Below are 27,816 nucleotides of genomic sequence, written 5' to 3' on the forward strand. Positions count from 1 at the left end.
AAATAAATATGACAAATATTACAACATATCGGTAAAATTGGCAAAAGTGTCAAATTTAATCACAACTTTTTGTCATAATTATTATTTTTAATATTATAATTAAGACATTTGATCTATTAATATGGTTTTGTATGACATAATTATTACCTTAATATATCATAATTCTGATTTACCAAATTATTTTTTTCTTATGTGGTGAAACTGTGGGAGATAAATAATATAAAAATACTGATACAATGACTTCAAGCATCAATACAATATTGAGAAAAAATGCTTTATATTAATATATGATAAGATTTGCATAGCTCTAGATTACACTATAGTTCAAAAGTTTAGAGTCGGTAAGACATTTAAGTCTCTTATACTCATCAAGGCTGCATTTATTTGATCAAAAATGCAGTAAAACAGTTCTGTCATGATAACTCTCGAAGGGTTTGGCATGGTATGTTAATATGTCTAGTCTTGGAGAAATAGATATGCTATACTACACTGCTGCTGCTGTTATTGCTGCTGCTGCAGAGCAAGTACAGGACATGCTGCTGTGAGCAAGTAAGACATGCTGCTGCTGTACAATATAGCGTACATGAATTACCTGTAGCAGATCTATACAGGTGGAGCTGGGGAAGGTGGAGGGTTTCTGAACGCGCACTGCAAACTGCTACGCAGACGCTGATCAAGTATTTGAAAGTTGGGCAGCAAGCTCATTGGCTGCTGATACAGCAGGATCCAATCAGCTGTGCCCTATACAGAAAGATGTGATTGCAAGCAGATTGAGTTAAGGACCTATCAGCCTGCGCCAAACCATTTAGAGTTTTTTGACAGAACTTTTAATTGATTATTTAGTGAAATCATTACAATTTACAATAACTGTTTTAAAATGTATTTTATTCCTGTAACGGCAAAGCTGAATTTTCAGCATCATTAATCAATGAAAAAATTGAAAACATTTGTGCTGCTCATTACTTTTGTGGAAACAGTGATTTTTTTCTTTCTTTACAGGAATCTTTGAGAAATAGAAAGTTCAAAGAAACAGCATTTATTTGAAGAATTTTTTTGAAACTAAGTAAAAGTATATGGTTACTCAATCAATTTAATTCATTGTTGCTGAATAAAAATATTCATTTCTTTAAAAAAAAAAAAAAAAAAAAAACTCACTGACCCCAAACCTTTGAAAGATAGACTTTAAAATAGACTTTAGGTCGCCAGTAGACACTATATTTAATTTAACATCCATGTCATATCTAATATAGCATCTATATTGGGAAGGAGAATATTCAGAATAGTAATACTCAGTTTGGGATTTCAATTTGGTGTTACAGTATCATCAAAATTTAGTTACATTCTTGATATAAATGTGCACATGAACACATGGTTTAAGAGGTGAGAATGAACATAAATATGCAGCACATATACACAAACAAGGAAGGGGAGATAGAGATAAAGATATATATACTGTATAGAGAGAGAGAGAGAGAGAGAGAGAGAGAGAGAGAGAGAGAGAGAGAGAGAGAGAGAGAGAGAGAGAGAGAGATACAAGAACTACAGAAGTTGTCAAATAGATGTCAAAGAAGCAAGAAACGTTTTAACATGAGACAAGCATGTCATGGTTCTCCACCACAAGCAGCCTTAAAACCTTTTCCTCTGTCTTAAATGTGCTGTGATGTCATATTTGAGGTATTTGGGTGGAGAAAATGCTTCAGTACCTTTGGTTGCAGGTTTGGATGGAGCAGCACGTAACCGTTAGGGTCAATTGCGAAATAATATCCATTAGGACCAATCTGAAATAAACAAAACGGAAAAAGGAGAATAGTGAGGACACATCGAATAAGAAGACCACCATCAAACCCAAATCCCTGCTTAGACCAAATGGACCCGGTTCCTCAGAGATGCGGTGGTTAATCCCTCACTAGCGGGGTACTGTCTAATATCCCCTGAGAACGCCGACCCGAGCTGTCAATCACCCCTGAGCACTTAGCGTTAATCAAATGTGTCGGTTCATCTGGAAACATTCCTCTCAGCTTAACAGAAAATCACAACCATTTACAAATCAAATGTAAAGTACAAACAGATGTACAAGGGCTTACGTCCTCTTAAGAGCAATCTTACTGTAAGAAGGCGAAACCGCAAGATGGCAGACCGCAGAACAATAGCGCATATATCGTATGCATGTGTGTTATTCTTATTACAGCGACTCAAAGAGTCTGCAAAGAAAACATCTAACACATGAGTTTCACTTTGTTCCCTTATAAATCGAATTATTTAGCGTTCAAGGAACAGTTCACCCTAAATTAAAACTCGTCGCCGTTCGTTGCCCTCACGCCGCCCCAAAACCAGATTTTCTTTTTTCTAAAGTTTTTTTGCTCATGCAATGAAAGTGAAAAGGGCTGTCAAGCACCAAATCTGAGAAGAAATATTTTATTTGAATATATTTTAAAATGTAATTTATTCCTGTGATGGCAAAGCTGAAATTTCAGCATTATTACTCCAGTCTTCGGTGTCACATAATCCTACAGAAATCATTTTAATATGCTGATGTGCTGCTGAAGTAACATTTCTTGTTATTAACAATATCGGAAACAGTTACACACCTTTGAACAATTTAATGTGTCCTTCCTGAAAAAAAAATTGCTATAAAATTTTGAACAGTAGTGGACATGAAAGTAGGTAGTTGTTTGGTCCTGTTGTTGTCTTGTGTAGTATTTTATTATATTTTAATTTAATTTAATTTAATTTAATTTAATTATTAATTAATAAATTTTTATGTATTGTAAATGGTCTTTTTTGTATGCTGGTCTTGCTAAAAAAACAATTGCTCTTTGGGGACATAAACAAATAAAGAAAGTATCAAAATGTATCACTTTTTTGATACTTTTGTGGTGCTTTTTAGTCATTTTTTGGAGCTTGTCATCAGCCAAATCCTCATTTGCATTTGTTTTATGTAAAAAGAGCAGTGTGAACATTCATTGAAACATCTTATTCTGTGTTCCACAGTAAAAAGGCGGATTTGGGTTTGGAATGACTAGAGGGTTAGTAAATCAGGGCTGCCCCCTAATAGTAGACTAAACGTTAGTCGACTAGAAGAGGCTTAGCCGACCAAAATTGTATTAATCGTGTAGTTGCAGAAAAAAAAAAAAACTTATGGCAAATTCACACAATCCGTGAGGGACAGGTTGTTAACGGCGGGTCCTTGTGGCAATTACAGTGTGTCGGACAGGAAATCCAAATGGTCGCATAATCATCCATCGACTTCAAACCTTTACTTGGCCACTCACTTTTACGTTAACCTAGATAAATATGCACACTTATTAGGCGCATATTTAGTGTGGAAGCTAAAGTATTAGCACACTTCATGGCATGGAGGCGCCGGCACGATCACTTGCATTTTTTTCCTGACAACAGCGGAAATAAGCATGTGCCGGTATTCGGTAATGCGATAAATCGCGGTAATGAATATGCACGATATTGTTATCGTGGGCACTTCAAAATACCGTGAAAAATAATAGATCAGAATTTATATTTATAGAACGCGTATTAGCTTATTTTCCATCAACCGCTTAAACAAACACTGTGTATGCTGCGCGAAACACGTGCGCACTCTGATGTAAACAATCCTCACATGTATTAGCACTGTGTGCATGCGGCGCAGTGCGCACCCTCAGGTCTAATGTAAACAATCCTCACATGGAGAAGAAGCATGGCGGAAGGAGGCACGCTGCCGACGATTTATCCCCCTTCTAAAAGCAGAGCTGTCAATACGCATTCAGCATGAGACTCACGCAATTTACACTTTTCAAACGCTCTCGCGCCACATGCAGTTTCTCACGCAGAGAAAAATCGCGGAGCAAAGAGGACACGGAGACCGACAGACTAGACAGAGCAGGTTATTATGGTATGAAAACAATTCTCAGCTCTCATGTTCTTTCCATTTTATTACGAAATTCAGACAATAAATATTGTTTTGGTGCTTGTAAATGTGACTTGACAGATCACTGTAGCGCCTCAGTTCAAGTAAACCGATCATCTGTTACTTTTTATTTAAAGATACAGTAGGCTACAACTTACCGAAAGGTATATATGCCTCATACATAATATCGACCATTCAGTGTTTTTCAACCACGGAAAGAGGTCAATAAAACTGCAGGTGAACAATTATGTCACAGAACGTTACATTTACCTCAGGAAAGCCATTTAATGACCAACACGTTAGTTGACTAGAAAAAAATAGCTATAGAGAGGAGTATTTTGCTAAATATGTGCACTATATTACATTTGTATTATATTTTTACTTGTGTCATAATTGTTATTATAATGAAAACCAAATTATATTTAATTTAATTAGTTAATTTTTAACCTTTAATAATACCAGCTGACAGGGCTCTCTGTAGCCTATGTTTACAGCATTATGTGAGATATATTTTTTCTTGAGAAAAATTAACGTCTATCTATTGTAGCCTACCTAATATTTATCCAAAAAGTCAATACTGAATCAAGATTGAAATCAAATCCCAAGAATTGAAAGCGTGAAAATTGTGTAAAATTCTATTTAGTTACCAAATGTTTTGACAATCACTATTGTAATGCAAGTAGTTTTTTTTCTACATCCCCCCCACCAATCCATCCATTTCTCTTGAGCAATTAAAATATTGTGATAATACCGTATACCGTGGTAAAAGCTCAATCAATTAATCGCAGCATGAAAAGTTGATACCGACACATGCCTAAGCGGAAACAACTTAAAATACCCAGTCATTTTTGGTCATACAGATAAGAGTAATACATCATTCGAAACAGTACTTTTATTTGGGTAAACTCACATTAACATCAAATTGTGCTTTTGTAAAATAAAGAAAACAAACAGGATGCGCTTTGCTTTCTGCCGTCTCGGTGGAGCGCGTCACAAAAATGAACTGAAACTCCGCACATAGGCATCTTGCCAACCATGTATGAGAAATACATCTATAGAAAGCTTGAAATGTCTACTTTTAAACACTCTCTGCTTATGTAATCCATATGATAGTTGATTTCTCTCTATAGGCGTGTCCACTATACAGCCGGGATGGCGAGTCAGCATCATCTTCATTTTTGCAGCCGATACCGACTCATAAAAAACTAGTTTACTAATAAACAATTTAAATGTCTCCTTGCTATTTTTTTTGCTGGCACTTTGCGGCAAGCTTTATGCGTGCGCTTGAGCGCAGAATAGGCTATATTACGCCTATATATTAAACACTCATTATGGTTTAGTATTCTCCTCAGTATATATTTAAGTGAATTAATATAAATGTGCTATTAGTCTACTAATGGCTTAAATGAACGACTACTAGACGACTAGAAAATTCTTCAGTCGCCGCAATCCTAGAGTAAATAATCACAGAATTTTCAGCTTTTAGGTCAAAAGAATGAATCCCTTAAATAGGTCCCTTTTTAGTCTTTTTTCGAGACTGGAACAACAAACAGATGAAATGCTGACAGTATTTGAGTTGAAATTGTTTGTGTTTCGGGTACTCACTGTGAAGCGGGGCGTCAATCTTTTGATATCATCGAGAGACACATCCACCCCCATCACTCCTAAAATCAGCTGGTTCTGATGCTAAAAGAGAAATCAAAAACACTAAGTTTCCACTCTGACATACAATGTAGAGACATTTACAAACAAATATGGGTAACACTTTATTTCGATAGTCCTCTTTAGACATTCTACTAACTATAAGTAACTTTGCAACTACATGTCAACTAACTCTCCTCAGAGTATTAGTAGACCATCTGCTTAAAGGAGAACTCCGGTCAATTTTAACATTGAGCTCATTTTTTAGTAAATTTGGAGTGCTGTCAATACAGAGAACAACGACAAAAATCGGTGTTGCCTACACCGTGTTATCCTCTTTTTAAAATAATCGATTGTCAAGGTCATGCGCGTGATCATAGGTAACCAAATTTACAAAAAAATTAGCTCAATGTTAAAATTGACCGGAGTTCTCCTTTAATATCTGCCAACACTTTATTTTGTTGGACCTCCAACAGACATTCTACTGACTATAAGTAACACTGCAAGTACCAATCAACTTATTTTACTAACCCTAACCTACAGTCTACTAATACTCTTCTTAATTTGCAACTACATGTCAACTAACTCTTATTAGAATTAGAAGAACAACAACAACAACATGCAAACCTTTTCAACTTGGCAAAAATAACCACTATGAAACATTGCAAAGTTACAAAGTGTCACGTCTAAATGGCTTCTCGTCATCCATACTGGAAACTGATATTAAACTTATCAAAGAACCCAGTGACGCAGTCAGCGAGTGGAAAGTAATAGCAACTTTCAGAGGGTCAATCGGTTTAGTAGACAACGTACTGATCCTTTGACCTCCAACTGGGAAAGTGTAGGATAAGATACTCTATTTTCCATATCTGTTACTATCGTAGTGTTCCTAAGAAGGTCACTGTCCGCATGGTTAATACATTCAAGAGATAATGAAGTTTACACGTTTGCGTCAGTAGTAGCTTTATCCCCATTAAACATGACAAAAATAGAAGTTTGTTCCAAGCATCGAGCTATTAATAGAGAATTGGGTTTGTTAATGACACATCTGGTGTTCTGTTCTGTGTTCATTCGAATGTTATATTCCTGCTTCTGACTTGTAGGGCACAATTTGAAATGTTGTACTTTTTTTATATAACAATATCAAAATACAACATATCAAAAATAATATTTTAATTTTATATATGGGCCACTGTTAGTGTAAGACGATATGCAAACCTTTAACATATATAGAATTACTTTTAAAAATACATTTTGAGGTACATTCATGTGTACCAGGGGATCTGTTTCTATATTTCCTCCCCAGAGGTCTGGACAATACTTTTTTGGAACATTTATTAATTTCAATCGAGGCAAATGTAGTACTTTGGAAAAGAAAAAAAAAAATCCTAAACACTCAAAATAGTCATCAAATATGAGAATACTGGACCCCAAGAGCTAAAGTATAATATATATATTTTTTAATCATACCTAGGCTATATATATATATCCTACGTGTATGAAACATAGTAGGCCTTGGGACTGAGAAAACATGGGATTGCAGGTTTTACCTCTTAAGAAAAGTATGGACAATTTTTATAAACTACTAAGCAATAAGTAATAAACTACTAAAAACAAAAACCGTAAATAATCTAATAATCAAAACACTCATCATGAACACAGAACAAAGTTAACAAGTCAGTTTAAAGTTTTTTGTCTTCCCTTGCCAATCTCTAAATAATATTCCAAATTATAACATTGTTTATTATATGCTGATTAATAATGCTAAATGTATGGTAGAAAACAAAACGTCTAAAGGCCTGAACGGTCGGAGTCATCTGTATGACAGATACAAATAATAGTATTTGCTGCATTCTCGTTTTCTGCAGCATTTTAGCAAAAGTACCCTATCTATTTTGCTGCTCACCGTGTTCCTGCTACTGTTGTTAAAATAACCACGTCATCTGCAGCTCTCAATGTGGCGCTTTACGTCTTTAGCGAGAGAGAAAAGAAACGCGCACAGAGCAGAAAGGGCTTGAATGAAGCGCGTTTTGTCGCACTGCTCGCATTAATCTGTAAAACGGTGAAATGGCTCAATTATGTCCCGTGGCCCAGAAGGAACCATTTGAATACTGCTGATATATGCAAACTGACCAAGCACTATATACACTACCATTCAAGTTTAGGGTCAGTAGGAAATTTTTTTTTTTTTTTAAAGAAATTAATACTAAAATAACACTTATTCAGAAAAAAAAAAAAAAACTGGTTAAATTAAAGGTTGTTCTTTAGAATGTTCTATTCAAAGACTCCTGATAAAAAAGTAACATGACTTCCACAAAAATATTAAAGGGATAGTTCACTTTGAAATTAATTTTTGATATGTTTTAGCTTACCTCAAGCCAAGGGCATCCAAGATGTAGGTGTCTTTGTTTCCGCAGTAGTTTCAATTTTGATATTTTTAGGTCAAACCGTTCTTGTCTGTCAGTCATATAATGCAGGTCGATGGTCACTGTCTCAAAACACAAGCACAGAGTCCAAATTAAAACAATTCCCCATCGTCCAAATGAAACAATTCCCCATCATAAGTACATATTGATGGCCTAAGACACGAAACGAGCGGTTTGTGTGAGAAAACGAACAGTATTTATATCGTTGTTATCTCTTGAAAACAGCACACGTCAAAATGATCTGACGGCGCGGGCGGGTATAGATATATACATAGATGTCGCCTTGGCTACTGCAGTTCATTGGAACGAAACCGTAGCCAAGCGACATCTAGTGTATATATCTATGCGGGTATAGATGTATACACTAGATGTCGCCTTCGCTACTGCAGTTCATTGGAACGAAACCGTAGCCAAGGCAACATCTATGTATATATCTATACCCGCCCGCGCCTTCAGATCATTTTGACGTGTGCTGTTTTCAAGAGATAACAACGATATAAATACTGTTCGTTTTCTCACACAAACCGCTCGTTTCGTGTCTTAGGCCATCAATGTGTACTTATGATGGGGAATTGTTTCATTTGGACGATGGGGAATTGTTTTAATTTGGACTCTGTGCTTGTGTTTTGAGACAGTGACCATCGACCTGCATTATATGACTGACAGACAAGAACGGTTTGACCTAAAAATATCAAAATTGAAACTACTGCGGAAACAAAGACACCTACATCTTGGATGCCCTTGAGGTAAGCTAAAACATATCAAAAATTAATTTCAAAGTGAACTATCCCTTTAAGCAGCAGGACCATTTTCTGCATTGGTAATACTCAGAAATGTCCCCAAATTAACATATATGAATGGTTTCTAAAGGATAATGTTACAGAAGACTGCATTTTAAAATATGTTAAAATAGAAACCCATTATTTTTAAATTGTAATCATATTTCACAATATTGCTGTTTTACTGTATTTTTATCAAATAAATTTAGTCTTGGAAAGAATACGTGACTTGGAAAAAAAAGAGAATTAAAAAAAAATCTCACCGACCTTAATCTCTTAAATGGTAGTGTACTGTATACATAGGCCTATCTATAATTTATATATCAAACTGATGTATTACAGATTTTATACAGTTATATCCTGTTTGGTTGCCCTAAATTATAAAAGGCAGTAATAATAAATATATAAAATATATAAATAAATAAAGTAAATATATAAAGAATATGTGAGTGTTTCCAAACTATTTTACAAGGAAAACCAGCTGGAAAATCCAGATAAATGATAGACTGACCTGGTTCTGAGATTCTCCCACCCTGGATTTGGTTTTGTTGAACACAGGTAGTGTGCCTGTGATGACTAAGCCCAACTCCTGAGGTCATGAAGAGAACACAGAAAACAATGAAGCATATAACACTTTTTAAACGGTTTCTATGACGTTTGTTGAATAAGGTTGTACCAGAGCGTCCAGGTAAACATTGGTCCACTGCACTTGTTTAGCATCTGCAAGGACCATCGGCCTACTCAAAACATCTAGATATTCCTAAGCAACAGTAAACAACACAAAGCAATCAAATGTAGGTCATCCTTGGACATTCACATACTCCTAAACAAGAGCAACTATCAAAATAAACAAATCACATTAGAAACGCTTTGGCGTCATACATACCTGTGTGTTTATGCGGATGGCTCCAATGGAAGGGATTTCGTAGAAATATCCTAGAAAACATAGCGTCGGGGTGTCATGTATTGTTTTTTATTTTGCAATCCAATGCTGAGCCTGCTAAAGAGGCTGTGAGATGTGAGAATTATATTTGTACTTCAGCCACTAGGGGGCAAACACAGACTGAGCAAAGCAACACTTACCTTTGTTAGCACAGGCCATCCACTTTATTGGCCCTGTGTCATAGTTGTGTTGACCAACAGAGAACGTGAACACTCGCACCTGCAATCAAACAGCATAGTATACAAATTCACTGTAACTGTATCATGCCAAAAAGATCATGTATGGGTCATATTTAAATAAATAAATAATAGATAGATGAGGCCTGTTTAAGGACATTTAATGAATCCATATATAATAAGTTTATATAAAATATGTTTTAGAATTATAACATTTAAATGTAAAAATAATTTGCACACCATAGCAGTTTTTGTTGTACTACTTATGATTTCAATCAAATCAGTGCATTACAGCTAATTATACACTTGGAAAGATGTATAGACATTATGAGGGGAATGTGTAATGAGAACCAAACCTGCAAATCAATCAATCAATCAATGTAATAATAGGAAAATAAATAAAGGAATAAATGACTTGATAAAACAAATAACTAAATGTTTAATGCTTTAATTAATTTTTTTTTTTTTTTTTTTTTTTTGTGCTCAGCCAATGGAGCTACGCAAGAACTGCCTTCCTCATTTACATGTCAAACATGGAAAAGTAAAAAAAATAAATGCATAAATAAATCTAAAAAAAATAATAATAATAAAAAAAATTATATATATATATATATATATATATATATATATATTAGTGGTGGGCCGTTATCGGCATTAACGCGCTGCGTTAACGCGAGACTCTTATCGCGCGATAAAAAAAATATCATCGTTAATCTATTCTCCAAGTTGGGTTGGGAGCTGGCTCAAGCTACACAAGCTATGATGACGCAATCTACCCGCGGCCGCGAGGTACTTCTGGCTGCAACGCATCATATTCGTCGTCATCTTAAGTAAACACGGCTGAAAGTTAAAGCTGGTGTAAAAGATCGGTGCAACATCCATTATTTGGACTTGGTTCGGATTTAAGCCGTCCGACGTAGACTGTGTGGTGTAACAGTTCGGTAAGTTAACACACGACTAATCCGTTCTACCACCTCAAATTCAAAACGAAACATATCACTGCTACCAGCGCGCGCGTATTATTCCCAATATATCTGAGTGGTGTAGAACATAATCTCTGTCTGCGCCCGATTTAAAGAATCGTTGTTGTGTTTCTTTTTAGATGTCGCCTTGGCTACGGTTTCGTTCCAATGAACTGCAGTAGCGAAGGCGACATCTAGTGTATACATCTATACCCGCATAGATATATACACTAGATGTCGCTTTGCTACGGTTTCGTTCCAATGAACTGCAGTAGCCAAGGCGACATCTATGTATACATCTATCCTCGCCCGCGCCGTCAGACCATTTGGACGTGTGCTGTTTTCAAGAGCTAAAAACTATATAAATACTGTTCGTTTTCTCACACAAACCGCTCGTTTCGTGTCTTAGGCCATCAATGTGTACTTATGATGGGGAATTGTTTCATTTGGACGATGGGGAATTGTTTTAATTTGGACTCTGTGCTTGTGTTTTGAGACAGTGACCATAGACCTGCATTATATGACTGACAGACAAGAACGGTTTGACCTAAAAATATCAAAATTGAAACTACTGCGGAAACAAAGACACCTACATCTTGGATGCCCTTGAGATAAGCTAAAACATATCAAAAATTAATTTCAAAGTGAACTATCCCTTTAAGTCTCTGCAGCTAGTGTACTTAAATTTTATTTATCTGCAAAATTATGTTGTATATACTTACAGTTTTGCACAATATATGTTCTCAAAACTACATGCACCCTTTAAAAAAAAAAAAAAAAAAAAAAAAAAAAAAAAACCTTTAGCAGTTGTTTAGCAGGGTCTGTGTAACCTGTTCTGAAATGGTTTTATTATAATATCGTTATCGCAAGAGGCTGCAATGTATATCACAATATGGATTTTAGGCCATATCGCCCATCCCTAATAGATAGTCTATAGTAGTTGATAATAACATAGGCCTACCTAATGTTGCCTACGGACGGTAACAGTACAGTAGTAACCTTTACAGTGAGTAGAACAGCTTTCTCAAGCAGTTTGTGATGCATTTTGGAAACAGGAGATGAGCCCCTGGTCTAATGCGCCACCTGGCTTGAGAAACCCGTTCTCAAAGACTTACTTTTATAGTCATTATTTGGGTAGCACACATATTCTGAATGCCTTTGGCAGAATTCAAATGAGCCATTTTAATCTAGATTAATCTAGATTAATTTCAAAATCTAGATTTAAAAAATTAATCTATGCCCACCTCTAATATATATATATATATATATATATATATATATATATATATATATATATATATATATATATATATATATATATGAATGCATAAATATAAAAATAACTTACAAATAAATAAATATTAAAATATAATTACATGAAAGAAAAAATACAAATAAATGTAAAAATAAATACAGAAAACAGGAAAAAAATAAGAAAAATAAGGAAAAGGAAAAGCGCCCCGTTTTTGAAAATAATTTTCACAAGTTTCATGGCCACCAGAATATTTTATTATATGAATATCGATTCCATCAACACCCCCTAGGGTTGCACAGTCCTATACCTCGTCCTGGGTCGATTTTGATTTATATGCCGTATAATTTTGATCATTACGTTATTTTACACATGCAGCAACATGCTAAGCGATAATATCGCTTGTTTCTGTTTCTGCTTCGCCTGTGTTTTGATCCAGAGATTCTGTACTCTTTCAGAAGCGTGATAGCGCCCCCTACCATATAACAGTGAAAACACGGAAATCCGGGGAAAGAGTTGAAGAGAATGAATTTATTTATTTGTTTATTTATTTATTTTGCAGGTTTGATCGTCCATTTATGCGTTCTTAATTTTCCTAAAATAAAAATGTCACCCCAAAGATAGATAGATAGATAGATAGATAGATAGATAGATAGATAGATAGATAGATAGATAGATAGATGGAGTTAGATTGATGGTGACATTCACACACACCTTTTTGTCAATATTGTATCTGCTGAAGACGTCCTCTGCTCTCTCCTCACCTCCATCAGTAAACAGCATTATAATCTTGTTGCAGTTTGCTCTGCTGATGTTTGGCTGAAATGAGCACAATCATATGCAGTTACATAGAATAAACAGCAGAGGTCAGCAGAACACAACAATACTATACTAAAACTTAACATAGCACCCTCTTACAAACAAATATTACTACACAGAGGTGATTCTAGGGGTGAGATCAACCCCCTACTTGTGGCATAGTAGAATGTTTCTTGCCTTAAGTCCATTTATGACCAAATCCACCACTGACTGGAGGGAAGGATAATATGTAATGTATCAAACTGTATATTATTTGAACACCATAAAGGAAGGGTGCAGAGTGATATCTTATTATAGACTCTTTTCAGCCGATGTGAAGAGAGATCACACAAAGTGCAGATTTTAAGCCTGCTGACCACTGACTGATTTTTTCAATTCATAGATAGCTTTCTTAAATGTAAAAATAAACTCACATTTGAGAGCTGATTGAAGGCAAATTCAAAGCCTTTGGTATAGTTGGTAATGCCTTTGGCTGTAATGTTCTGTACTGCATCTTTCAAGATCTTCTTATTGCGAACATTAGCTTGAACCAGGTGGTCGAAACATGCTGTGTTATTCACTTTTGTGTTAAACTGAAAAAGAAGAGAGAGAGAGAGAGAGAGTGAGAGATAGAGAGGCACACAGTAAGTGAAAAATCATTGTTAGTTCACAGCAAGACTTTTCAGAATCACAAAAAAAGTTTGTGTGACTTAAGAGATCTATATACTGAGGGCAGAAATTGCAGGTGTTTGCGAGTATGCGCATGTGTTTGGTACAGTCAGTGCTGAAAATAATTTGAGCTGACAAGCTGGATACCCTTACAAGTTTCTAATTTTCTTTTTAGGTAAGGCTCTCTGTGTTCTGTCACTTATAGCGGCTGACCTCTGTGAACCTGTTACTTCAAAGCTGGAGCGTGTGTGAGGACAGATTGTGAACAAGAAAAGAGACTTGGGTAGAGGAAGGAAAGAGGGGAAAAGGAGGAGAATGAACAGGGGAAAAAGAAGGATAAACAGTATATGGAATACTGCAGACTCTAATTATCCACAAATAGAGTACAAAATCTTTTTTTTTTTAAGTTACTTCTTATGGTTTCAACCTCAGGGTGTTAAACTAAATATTATATGAGCAGTTGTACTTTTTATTCACTTCAAATGAGGTTTGCAATCCATGTAAAAAACGTGGGGCATGAAAATGCAAAATACAAAAAAAAAAAAAATATATATATATATATATATATATATATATATAATAATAATAATAATAATAATAATTATATATATATATATATATATATATATATATATATATATATATATATATATATATATATATATATATATATATATAAAATAATTAAATTAAATTAAATTAAATTAAATTAAATTAAATTGCCAAAATGGGTAACAGGCTTGCAATGATATACAGTATATATGCACAAAACATGTTGGTGAGAGCGAAATAATAAAAACAATATAATAATAATAAAAAAAAAATCATTTGCCAATTCTAACTTTTAGTAAAAAATAAAATAAAAAATAAAATAATAATATATATATATGATATATAAAATAATATATATATATATATATATATATATATATATATATATATATATATATATATATATATATATATATATATATATATATATAAATAATTAAATTAAATTGCCAAAATGGGTAACGGGCTTGCAATGATATACAGTATATATGCACAAAACATGTTGGTGAGAGCGAAATAATAAAAACAATATAATAATAATAAATAAAAATGTCATTTGCCAATTATAACTTTTAGTTTTTAAATATTTGTTTAAATGTATTTTTTTACTACAATTGAATAGAATATCAGGAAAGCAGACATTGCTATTTATATTAAAATTAACTGAGCATGAAAAGTAGCTCATTTTAAACACAGTTTATATAACATATCAATTCGCAACAAATGTAAAGTTCCCTGATGTTTAATTGGATTTAATTGGACACCAATTTCTACCTTTTCCAGACACAGCGCCTCTAACCTTAACAATAGGAAAAGTCAGAATGATTAACAGGTGTGAGTCATTACAGCTAATGAGGAGGTGTGTGCAAGCTCACGCAAAAATTAAAATGATTACTACTGTATAACTCCAGCTCTCCCTGAGGACATGAAAAAGCACATGGTGCACTTCCTGTGGCATATGCAAGCAGAACACACCTTCAAAGCTCCCGTGCTTACTGTTGTGCTGCATGTTTTTCTTCTATTTTTAATGATCCAGTTCTTAGTTTTTCACTCATGTCAACCTGAAAGGCTTTCCCACTCTGAATTTCTCGCCGGACAAAGAGCGGTGTCATTAGGAGACATGCGCCAGTCATTGATGTAATTGTGGGATCAGGTGTCTGTGCTCTGTTGAATGAGCTGGATGTCACAGTGTCTGTTGAATGAACCGATGAGTCACGGTTCGATTAGTTGTTCCAGCATTGACTGAATATTTAATTAACGCTTGAAATTATCTCCACGGAGGCCCCCGTGACTCACTGCTCTCAGCATACGCCGGGTTATAAATAGAGGAATAGGACAAACTGATGATACACAGACCCCTACACACACCAGACGGCGCACACTCACAGCGTAGATGGCTTCGATGATTATAACGTGAGTGTTCTAGTTCTGTCGTGTCATGCCGCTTCCCAGAAGAAGCTTTTATTATCGGGGGCTGCTCGTTCATAGCTCAGGGGACTTAAAGAAGTTTTCAGTTATGTTTAAGATAAGCATTAAAATTCCCTCAGGTGCTTCTTCTAAAATTCCTATTGAGAAATAAGAATAGAAAAACAAAAAAAGACATCAGCTTCTATACAGTAATAATCAGAACCCAAATGTGAAGCAGAGGGGTTGAATATCATCCAAAAAATAGTCTATTTAGCAAGAATGATGAACTGTCAATCAAAAATCAAAAATTAAAAACTGTTTCTCGCTGAAAGATGAATTTTACATTAAATGTAGGCATACTGTATGTTAAATGTTTATCAAACTATAGAACGGTGATTAAACTGACTTGGAACTACCTGCGCATTAAACGGGTTTATTGCGCACCTTCCAGCCAATCAGAATTGAGTATTCAGACAGAACATGTTATGTTATATAACATATATAGGTATAATGCATATATATATATATATTAGGGCTGTCAATCGATTAAAAAATTTAATCGCGATTAATCGCATGATTGTCATGAGTTAACTCGCGATTAATCGCAATTTTTTTATTTGTTCTAAATGTCCCTTAAATTAATACTTTTCAAGTTTGTTATACTCTAATCAACATGGGCATGGATAAATATGGATGCTTTATGCAAATGTATGTTTATTATTGAAACCATAGTCAACATAGAGCATGAAGACGAGACATGTTTCAAAGGTCATAGATGTTTTTCAAAGAACTTGTTCATGTCTATTAGACACATGTAGAAAGAACAAAGAAATACCAGGTTCCCATTACTTCTCTTTCTTTGCACTGAGCAATTCACTAACACAAACATGTTTAGATTTTTGCATGACAGGGCAGCTCTTCTGAAAATGCTAAATGTACATTTACTATTTATTATTACATTAGTGTGTCTCTCTATGCCCATTTTGATGAAGCTAAATTCTCAATAAAACTGTTTTCTTTGGTATATTTTACGGTTTCTGTTGTCAAACAACGGAATGAATATGAAATAGTGACTGAAACGCGACCCATTAAGACATAACCAGCTCTCAGCGCGCGCGCGCGAGAGAGAGAGAGAGAGAGAGAGAGAGAGAGAGAGAGAGAGAGAGAGAGAGAGAGAGAGAGAGAGAGAGAGAGAGAGAGAGAGAGAGAGAGAGAGAGAGAGAGAGAGAGAGAGAGAGAGAGAGAGAGAGAGAGAGAGAGAGAGAGAGAGAGAGAGAGAGAGAGAGCTGGGAGAGCAGTACCGACCGGCGGTACCGGTAGATTCTCAGAAACTAAATATGGTTTGGGCGCTTTTTTGAAGGGAAAAAAAATCGCTAAAGGGGTCTGCAGTGTCGCTAAGTTGGCAACACTGTGTATCTCCATTTCTCCAACTAGGGGTTGGGCCACGGGTCAAACAGAAAATACGCGCTGCTTTAATCGCGCGTTAAAAAAATTAGTGCCGTTAATATGATTTTGCGTTAACGCGTTATTAACGCGCTAACTTTGACAGCCCTATATATATATATATATATATATATATATATATATATATATATATATATATATATATATATATATATATATATATATTACAAATATTACGCAGCATAATTGCTCTGATAACAACTTGATTAAATTCTAATTATTTGATTAATACTACAGTGCATCATTAAATGTGAAATTTAGTCAGTTTATTATACTTATGAAATGGTTATAAAACCAATAGCCTAGTTCATTTTCATTTATTATTTTATTTTAAATTATTGTAATATCTGTATATATAATTGTATGTATGTGTATGTATGTATGCAGCTTAATTAAGGGTATAAATATTTGCTGATAACAATTTGATTAATTGCAAGAATAATTGCTGTGATTGTCAGATTCACACAGCTGTGTAAATAAAGATCTATTAACGTGCCCCTATTATGCCATTTTAAAGGTTCCCAATTTTGTTTTGGAGGTCTCCTACAGGTTTACATGCATCAAAGGTAAAAAAAAAAAAAAAAAAAAAAAAAAAAAAAAATTATATATGTATTCTCAAAATATACATTGCACATCACCACATTTTTCAATGATTCTCAAAAGATTCAGTCTCTCTAAACCCCTCCTTTCTGCGAGCCTACTCTGCTCTGATTGGCCAGATGGCCCAGTATGTTGTGATTGGTCTACCGCTAAAAGCGCATGTCGGAAACGAAACGCCCATTACCATAACTCAACTTCAGCTCCGGAGGCTATTGTACAATCACTGAGCTTTAGGAAGCCTCCAGATCATTCTGATTGTGAAGAGCTCGTAAACATTTAACAGAGAGGAAAAAAAAACCTGATTCATAAACTGAGACTCTTATTCCATTGTTCATCTCCAACCACACGAAGGTTGGAAACAGTTTCCTGCATGACACCCACCTCTTAAAACCAGAGTAACCTCAAGGGACCAATTTAAAGCCTTAATCTTACGTTCACCATTCAAATTGTATGTCATGCTGCAAGACAATTACACTAGTCAATCATTTCCTATGAAAATCCGCCCCACAGATAAGTCAATCGAAATGATGAATCTGGTAATATCCTTGAACAATTCAATGGCGGTTGCCACAGCACTGCCCTAATGAGCATCAATAATCTTGATCCAACTTGGTTATTAATGACTGAAATTAGAGACACTTCAGCTGACCAGTAAAGAGGAAGATTGTTTTATCATAATATGTCATATTTACTTTGCCTTGCCTTCACTATAAATGTCACATTTGCATGGATATGCACCATCTATAATAATTATAGCTCCTGTGTTAAGACAAAAGGCTTGGCTATGTAATCTATGAAAAAAAAAAAAAAAAACAATTTGCATCACTTGTCTTCATTTAGCCTTGAATATTTTAATATAAATATAAACTTGCAATTATGCAGCATAATTTATGGTGAAAATATGTGCTTTGCTAATAATTTAAATAAATTCAGATTATTTGTTTGATTAACTGATTAACTGTACAATGCATCATTTAAATCAATTTAACTGCATTTCTGAATTTGCCTGCTTGATATACTGAATTTTAATGTATTTCATGTATAGACCCTTTTACAGTTGGTAAACACGGTGACGTATTTGTGTGGGCGGAGCTTAGCTGGAGGCAGAAAGAACCCTCTGGCCGCTTCACTAACGTTAGTTTGCAAGTTTTGTTAGCTTGTTTTTTAACAATGACTGGAGAAAATCCGATTTTGTCTTAATGTGCAAGGTCACTCACTGTCCAGGACGGCGATTGTTATTTGCAAAAGTTAATTTTAACGGACGGAACCAGATGACCGTACACGCTCAGTCAATGGATGAACTGACAGGATTAACGTTAACGCTAACTGTTACCTCCGGTTGAGTGGCCTGACTTCTACACCGACCCGATAGAGAAACCGAGGGTAAAGAGAAACTGAGGACATATAAATATATTTAGATGCCTATAATATAACTATGTGCTGAATGGTCATGTAAAGACTTGTGTGGTTCAATCCGCAGTTCTGTCTAGCCAGCGCCAAGACAACAATGTAAAGAGTGACACTACGGTGCTAATTTTAATATGAATATTTTCTAGAAATAAAAATTCCAGATACAGCATACTCATTTTTCATCGATTCGTGCAACCAAGAACACAACAAGATGACATTTAATAATAAAAATAATAATTTAAGCTCCTTAATATGTAGCCGAATCTGTGCTGGTTTGTATTGGCCGCCTCCAGTTTTCCGTTTGTTTTGCCTCCAGCTAGCGCCGTGACGTCGGCGCAAAAGGGGTCTATACGTGGCCATGCATTAATGCATTTTACTCCATTTTACACGTTTCAAGCAATTTTAATGATCTTATGTGTAACCGCCTGCATCACTGGCCCACACTGTATGTTTAAATGACCAAATCTCAATTTCAGTTGGCTTTTCAAAAATGTATGAAGATTTATGAAATCCTTGGCTGTATATGTGGCATCGTATTACAAAGTCTTGTTAAAATGAGCAACATTTGTTTGTAAGAGACAGTCGAGAGCCCCCTTGCTGCATACATAACACATCCAGTACAATATATGAATAACAGATTATTGTGTAACAGCATATTGCGTACACATATGTACTGTGCTGTAAGAAGCAATAAGAAGCACACCAGTATTAAATTCCAAACACAGCCTGCATTACAATACATTTTCCATCCAAGTCTTGTTGTTCTTCCTGACTTGGCAGGAATGTATAACATCTCTTGTGAAAGAAGTTGTTTATCAAGCAAAATGTATAAAAATGCATTTGTCCTGGCTAAAATCATTACAGCTGTATATACCGATCATAATCCTCCTCACTTTTCCTATTCACAAACGTAACAACAGCTACCATATGGCACATATTGTGTACACTGGTGATAAACAGTCTAAAAACAAATCACTAGATTTATAGATTCAGCCAACACAATGACTATTCTACCCATAATGCCCACATAGGCCTTTTATTTAAAACTACAGATGCTCTCAAACTACTGATCTACAAACACATACCAAATTTGATCTTTGGGTATCAAACTAATGCATTTATGTGACTGGGGGCACAGCCTCTTTCTGTTCTCGCTCAAATGCACACAAGCACACTCACACACATACAGTACGCATAACACAACACTACACTCTCATTGGCATACGTTCCCTGAAGCGAATCCTGTTGACAGATCTCTCAGAGCTAATCCTTTATCGGAACAGTGATTCCCCAATGCAAGAAAACCTCAAAATCCTCTGAGAAGTGAAAACAATAAATTAATCAAACTTTATTTACTGAAGAATAAAGAATTTATGATACCAAGCATGATTTTTTGGGGCAATATCACCCTGAGTGCAAAAACTGAATGTGATTTATAATTTCAAACCTGCATGGCTTTCTTTTTGCAACTCTTTTCCATGCGATTACAATGAATGGAGACTGAAGCTTTCAAGCTTAAAGGAAAAGTTCACTTCAAAATGAAAATTATCTCCAAACAGTTGATGTACCCCATTGACTTCCATAGTATTTTTTTTCCTACAATGGAAGTCAATGGGGTACATCAACTGTATGGTTAAGACATTCTTCAAAATATCCTCTTTTGTGTTCAGCAGAAGAGAGAAATTCATACAGGTTTGAAACAACTTCCAGTAAATTATTCCAGAATGTTCATTTTGAAGTGAACTATTCCTTTAACAAAAGCACCATAAACGCTTCGTAAAAGTGGTCCTTTCAACTTGTGAACTTTATGAAGTCTAACGAATTCATACAACAAGTTTGTGTGAGCAGAAGTCATTATTCACGATTTTCTCCTCAATGAGTCAATGAGATGAACTCGAGAATCAGGTCACTGTGATTTGTAAATCGATCATTAAATTATTTGACTCAAAAGAATCATTCAGTCATGAATCAGAGACATCACCATTTCTCTAGTGAAGAATTCAAGGAAAGCTAGAGCTGATGTCAAGATTTTCAGTGAATTTTTCAGTGAGTTTCTCACACAAAATATGTACCACTTTTATATCAGTTTATGGTGGTTTGGCATAATCTTTCAAGCTTGAAAGTGTACGTCCTTGTTCATTGTAATTGAAAGAAAAAGAGCATGGGGAAAAAAGCTATTCAAGTTTGAAACGTAACGCGAGAGTAAGTAAATAATGACAAAATCTAAATTTTTTGGTGAACTATCCCTTTAAGAAATAACAACCTCCACAACAAGCATGCAGGTTTGGACATGAGAATCCTGTGAGCTCCTTTGGTCAGAGGAAAAATAAGTACAGAGTAAAAGATCAGTTAGCCAAGATGGATTGGAGGCTCCTTCCGAGAGGAATGATATATGGCAATTTCCTCCCTTTTTTCTCTGGCCTTCTCTTTCTCACTCAGCCTGATCTCTTCCCCTCACTTTGTCCAGCCATTTTCAATTCAGCACACAGAGCCCAGAAGCCTTTTCATTAAGCGCCTGTTTTCAAGTGGCAAGCTGCAGCCAGATCCATATTTCATTACAACTCCTCTGTCTCACTCTCTCTCTTATACACACACACACACACACACTTGATGTTGTTATTGTACACCACACAGCAACCTGCAACCCACAAACTATAGAAACTCCTCACTTTAAATTGAATCCAGAGTAGCAATGTCTTGTTCCATTTTTACTGTACAGCTGCAGCTAAATACGGTTGTCACACTTTTCTGAGATTTCAATCCCATTCTGTAGACAGTTTGTCATTTATAAACATTTTTCTTTTAGTAACAAGCGCTTTCTGCAACCATTATTAGTCATGAAAACTTCAAACAGTGAAAAAGCAACATTTATTATATCCACAGTTTGTGCAGAACCAAACTGAACATTTAGTCGCTAATTGCTAGTTGCTTAAAAATTTTTTGAATCTGACAGCTCAACTATACTGCATCTTTCTAGGAAGAAAGGTATTTACGTGGGTTTTTAACGACATGAAGGACGTCGAATAAAACAAATTGTTCATTTCTGAGTGAACTACTTTAACAACCGTAAAGAAAAAAAGATAGCTTCTTTGTCAATAGAATTTTGCTTGTTTAAAGTGATGAGACGCCAAAATGTTGCAACAAATATTGCTATTCATGTATAGGCTACTCATTTAAAGGGGTGGTTGAATATGATTTCACTTTTCTAACTTTAGTTAGTGTGTAATGTTGCTGTTTGAGCATAAACAACATCTGCAAAGTTACAACGATCAAAGTTCAAAGCAAAGAGAGATATTTTCTTTTAAAGAAATTGCTTTTTAAGGGCTACAACAAACGGCTGGTAAGGAACTACACGGCATTCCTCCAGGGTTAGTGACATCACAAACCCTAAAATTGACATAAACCCGCCCTCAGGAACACGATTTATAGATTATCAAGACAGAATATGCTAATTAAGGACTAGAAGATAACTACACATAAGCTACATAAATTCACCAACTAACCATTCAGAAATGTCCTGTTGCTTCTACATGTTGTCACTTCTTTTTGAGTCTCTTCATCTTTCTGACTTCAGTTTGAGCATAAAAGGCTAAAAGTTTTTGAAATTTCCAGTGCATGTCTGTGTGAGGTAAAAGGACACAAGCTCTTGAAGCTCCGCCCCCTGTGTCGGGAGCAGCAGCACATTTGCATTTAAAGGAACAGGCACAAAAACGGTGCGTTTTTGCTCACCCTCAAAAGTGACAACTTTAACATGCTATATAAAAATATCTGTGGGGTATTTTGAGCTAAAACTTCACATATTCACTCTGTGGACATCAAAGACTTATTTTACATCTTGTGAAAAGGGCATTATACCACCCCTTTAACAGATGTTAAATTGTCGCTATCTAAGCTTACAAATTAGCTAACAAGCTATCTTGCAAATTAGGGATATTACAGCAAAAGTGACACAGGGTTCTCAAGTCTCACGCATTGGCCGTGAGACACACGCAATTCAACCAGTTCACACGCTCACACGCCACACCGTGTATTTCTCACGCTGAAAAGGCAATGCCAACCAAGTTGTCCTACAAGCTTTATATATAACGTTGTATATGAGGCGCGGGCACACAAAGTGAAGTTTCCTGCCGCCAGCACGTATCTCGGCCAGATTGCGTTCGTTACTAGGCAACATAGATGCGCGAACACACGGAAGTTGACGGAAGATTCTCGGCCACCGTACGTTCCTTACTAGGTAACCAACAACATCGCGCGAACACACGTCGTGATGGAGAAGGTAAGTTGGACGAAAGCTCGTCTAACATTTTTAAGGCTGGAACATTTCATATATAGCCCATAGTATACATTATTATTGATGCAGTCAAAAACTCTACAACTACTTTGCAACCAGGCCAGAAGCTTTGGCTCAGTTTGGCTAGCTTACATTATCTGAAACTAAGGGAAATGTTAGTGGGTATGGGAAGGAATGAAGATGTATTTCTTCATTTTATTTTAAATAAATTTAAATGTATTTATTTTATTTTAAATTATATTATATATTATACTGTATTAATAGTATTTCTGGTTACATTAAGACATACATATTAAAGCAAGAGTGCTCTGGGTAATATTTTATATCCTGTCAAAACATAACGTTACTTTAATCATTGATTGCCATGCATTTGTATTTTTCAAACACTAGCAACACAAAACACATTTCATAAGCTGGAGTGTGTACTCTTGTGTGTACACACACACACACACACACACACACACACAAACACACTAACATACCTTAATAATATGTCATTTGTTCTCAATGTCCCACCACACAATAAATCATTATACCATTTCGACTAGACACATTCAAAATGCAAAAATATTTGTTTTTCCAAACTGTTTGGAGCAATTTGTTATATTTTTGTAATTTTTGTAACTTAGTTGTAATTTTGAAATATAACATTAAAGAGTATATTTGATGTGATTAATTGCTCTGTCATTTATCAGATTTACCAATTGTTATTTTTAATTTGTGCTGGTTAATTATGAACAAGGGGTAAAATTGGGGGGCGGGGACAGGTGGGGGCGGGGCTCCATTAGGCTCCTCCCCCAACCGCATGTGATCTCACTCCAAGATTTTGATAAAACTTGAGAACCCTGCTTTACCATAGCTTGTTTCCATGGTAGTTAGTATAAGATTAGAGCATCAAAGCAGCTAACTTAGGTAAGGGGAAATAGCTAACGTTACTATGTCCGAGGCGTCGTTCAGACAGCATGTTTTTCTCCACGTTTGCAGAGTCAGGGACAACCTGAGTTTTCTGCTTCGTCTTTTTCTGCTGCTTCTCATTCAAGTTAGTGACGAAACGCGCTCTGTAGCGCTGTTTGTTCGCTGTCGGTTACGGTAGAAACATGACGTCACAATATGTCGACCTTCATAGAAGGGGGTGGCCGCGGTTATGTAGATATAAATGACTATATCTAAGGTAATAAAAACTTAAAGGTTCATTAAGTAAGGTCTTTATACACCACTGAAAGCATAGTTATGGATCTTATATTGCATTTCTGTCAATAGATCCTCAGAAATATCACACATTGCACCTTTAATAATACTCTAATATGTCATTTGTTCTCAATGTCCCACCACACAATAAATCATTCAAAATGCAAAAATATTTGTTTTTCCAAACTGTTTGGAGCAATTTGTTATATTTTTGTAATTTTTGTAACTTAATTGTAATTTTGAAATATAACATTAAAGAGTATATTTGATGTGATTAATTGCTCTGTCATTTATCAGATTTACCAATTGTTATAGGCTAATTTCAATTTGTGCTGGTTAATTATGAACAATGGGTAAAATTGGGGGGTGGGGACAGGTGGGGGCGGGGCTCCATTAGGGCTCCTCCCCCAACCGCATGTGATCTCACTCCAAGATTTTGATAAAACTTGAGAACCCTGAGTGACATCCTAAAAATAGTACCGCTGCAACACAAAGTTCCAGAATAGCTCTGAAAAGTATGGAAATGTAAGCGAGGGACTGTGAAAAGCAGAATGAGAAAGTGCAATGTTACTATGTATGTATATAAACTATTGCAGGTACATGGTATGAGTGAGTCCTACAGTTGTCACAGCCAAAACTTCACAGTGTGCCCTAGCATATGATCATACTTACATGGACAACATTGACATAATCATCATCGGAAAGTGTCTCCAGCATTTCACTGACAGAAGTTCGGATCAGTTTAAGGGTCAGTCCAGACACACTTCCACTCCTGCAACACACCAATATAAATACCAGTTAATGCCAGTTAAAGAGATAGTTCATCCAAAAATTAACTCTTATCATTTAACAATATTACAGCAAGTAAATGACGACAGAATTTTTGGGTAAAAAAATGCTGTAATTTTAATATGCTGAGACAACCATAAGCAAGCCATTCATATAGGTTTGATTTCCTGAAGATACGGTGTCATGAGAAATCGCATTATTTTGCAATTTGATGTTATCGTATTATTTAAATTTATTTTTGTAATCATAAACACACTGGCTTGTTGCGCAAATAGTTTGTTGTTTAGTTCCTGCCTCTATGAAGCTCCTCCTTCCAAAATGCGCAATGTGCTCTGATTGGTCAGCTGGACCTGCGTGTTGTGATTGGTCAAACACTGAGCGCGTTTCAGAATTGTCACGTCCCTTAACATAATTGTGAGTTTCAACTCACTACTAACACAACTCAACACATATCATGGCATCTCTACATTTATGCCACAGCATGTAAGGCTAAAGACATTTAACCTATATCCTCTCCTCGGGTCATTTTGACCCGAAACCAATTTGACCCCCTTAGAAATGAATGGAATGCAAGGAATGCTTCAGTGGACAACTTAAAAACTGCTCAAAATTAAAAATAAAACTGCTAAAACTTTACCAAAAATAATTTTACAGTGTCTACATGTGTATCTGATAAACTCATGAACTGACTTTAGGACCCAGCGAAACAGCTCATTTGCTCCATATAGAGCTATAAAGCCATCTAGTGGCAAGAGTCTTGAAATATCATGTTATATATATATATATATTTTTTTTTTTTCCACAAGAGGTCAACAGAGACACTCAAACGGACCGAATGTGAGATAGTTTGAGCTGATTACTGCATGTACTGGGGTCATTTTGAATTTAAGTTGAAAGAATGTGAACAATGAGCTTAAATTATATTATTTATTGATCAAATCTAGAAATTTAAAGGTACATGAAATAAAAAAAATAATAAAAAATTTCCAAAAAATTGCATTAAAAAATATTATAAAAATTAAATGATATATGCTTTCTGGACCCAAAAAATATTTTTAGGGCTTCCGGTCATTTTCACGCGCAAGGGAAGGATTTGTTACAGGTATGCGAGGGAAGGATAGAACAATAATTCATATTCAATTCAATTCACAATTTAAAAAGCACATAATACTCACGCATCGACAAGAATCAGCATGTCCTTGGGCGAGGCCGCACCTTGAACATACCTGGATACAAAGAAAGAAATATTCTGGATCTCTTTCAAGGATAATTTTAAACTGAGAGAACAAAGACTAGAAGGTTCAATAAAAAAGGGGAATAAATGAAAAAGAATTCAGAGCACACACACAGAAGCGCATATTAGTACCAAGGTCGCCGGCGCACATCGTACAGGTCGATTTTACTGGGTGTTTTCCTGGCATCCATCCAAGGGGAAGCTGAATGGACAGAGACAGGATATGGAAATATGAATGACCCCTGATCTCAAACTCCATTTGATTTGTCACATCTATGTCGTGATCACATCAGCGAGCCTTACTAGAAACCTGTTTCTGTATCCGGTGGGGGGTGGTTTGTGGTTTATATTGACTGCAGTAAGCCGACGTGTGGAAAAAAGGGCCTTGGTTGCCCCAGTAGAATTTCAGCTTCGATTTTTCTCTTTAACTGAGAAAATAACCTGGCGCAAAAGAGGGTGCTCATCTGTGACTATCACAGCTGAACATCTAACAAGACATGTTTCTTCATAAATGGCATCCCACGTTTTGACATTTAGTGAGTGGATCACAGCTGTAAGTGCCAGCAGATAGTCTGAGACACTGTGATTTGGCCGTAACAAAGTAATCGACCATTGTTCTGCCAGCTATAATGAATTGAGGTTACAAGAACATCAATATTTTATAGGCGTGCATGTATCTATAAGGAGACAATCACTGGTTTGGGGCCCACATTTTGTTCAATTACAGTCTTAAAGGAATAGTTCACCCAAAAAATGAGAACTCACTCATGTTGTTCAAAATCCTGTATTACTTTTTTCTTCAGAGGAATACTAAAGTTGAATTTCTGAAGACTATCCCAGCCTCTCCGCTCAATATAATAAAACTGAATGAGGACTAAAGTCGGGTGCAACACTGTATGATTTATAATAGTCATTAGTCATTTCTGCTTGTAAGACTGTACGAACAGGATCCTTGCTGCAAGCCATGTCACACTGTAAGATCTCAGTTGTCATTAATGGATTAACGGAACCACACAAGAAAACACGCGGGATTGAAATGGCGGCTACAAAAAAAAAAATCTATAACGTTAATTTTGATCACGGCTTGTCTTGAAAAACTAAGAAAATTTGACGGTCGTCGTAGGAGAAGTCACACTGCAGGACTGTGAGTCAAATCTTCTGACACTACCGGAATTTCATTGGTTATTAATCAGCTGTCGGTGAACATGTCAAACTAACGGTCAAAAACGTAGGATCTAGGATCAGATGAATCTTTTAGGACTTGCTAAATTTGTCTCAGACGGCCAAATTGTACAGTGTGAAGCCCGGCTTAAGACTGTTAAGCCCCAAAA

The 27,816-nt window shown here is 35.6% G+C and overlaps 1 protein-coding gene across 1 annotated transcript in view; it reads right to left on the reverse strand.

Annotated features, from left to right (window-relative positions):
* Positions 1–27,816, reverse strand: part of LOC308695004 (voltage-dependent calcium channel subunit alpha-2/delta-1) — a 126,350-nt gene that overhangs the window by 47,837 nt on the left and 50,697 nt on the right. The window contains exons 8-18 of the mRNA XM_081372895.1: positions 26,618–26,687; positions 26,427–26,477; positions 25,135–25,234; positions 13,316–13,474; positions 12,798–12,902; positions 9,834–9,912; positions 9,637–9,686; positions 9,427–9,510; positions 9,262–9,339; positions 5,510–5,590; positions 1,704–1,778 (exon numbers count right to left, since the gene is read on the reverse strand). Of these exons, the coding sequence (XP_081229021.1) occupies positions 1,704–1,778; positions 5,510–5,590; positions 9,262–9,339; positions 9,427–9,510; positions 9,637–9,686; positions 9,834–9,912; positions 12,798–12,902; positions 13,316–13,474; positions 25,135–25,234; positions 26,427–26,477; positions 26,618–26,687 (932 nt within the window). The remainder of the gene's footprint in view (positions 1–1,703; positions 1,779–5,509; positions 5,591–9,261; positions 9,340–9,426; positions 9,511–9,636; positions 9,687–9,833; positions 9,913–12,797; positions 12,903–13,315; positions 13,475–25,134; positions 25,235–26,426; positions 26,478–26,617; positions 26,688–27,816) is intronic.

Source organism: Scardinius erythrophthalmus (genome assembly GCF_964197995.2).
Source record: "Scardinius erythrophthalmus genome assembly, chromosome: 8".
In the NCBI taxonomy this organism is placed as follows: Eukaryota; Metazoa; Chordata; class Actinopteri; order Cypriniformes; family Leuciscidae; genus Scardinius; species Scardinius erythrophthalmus.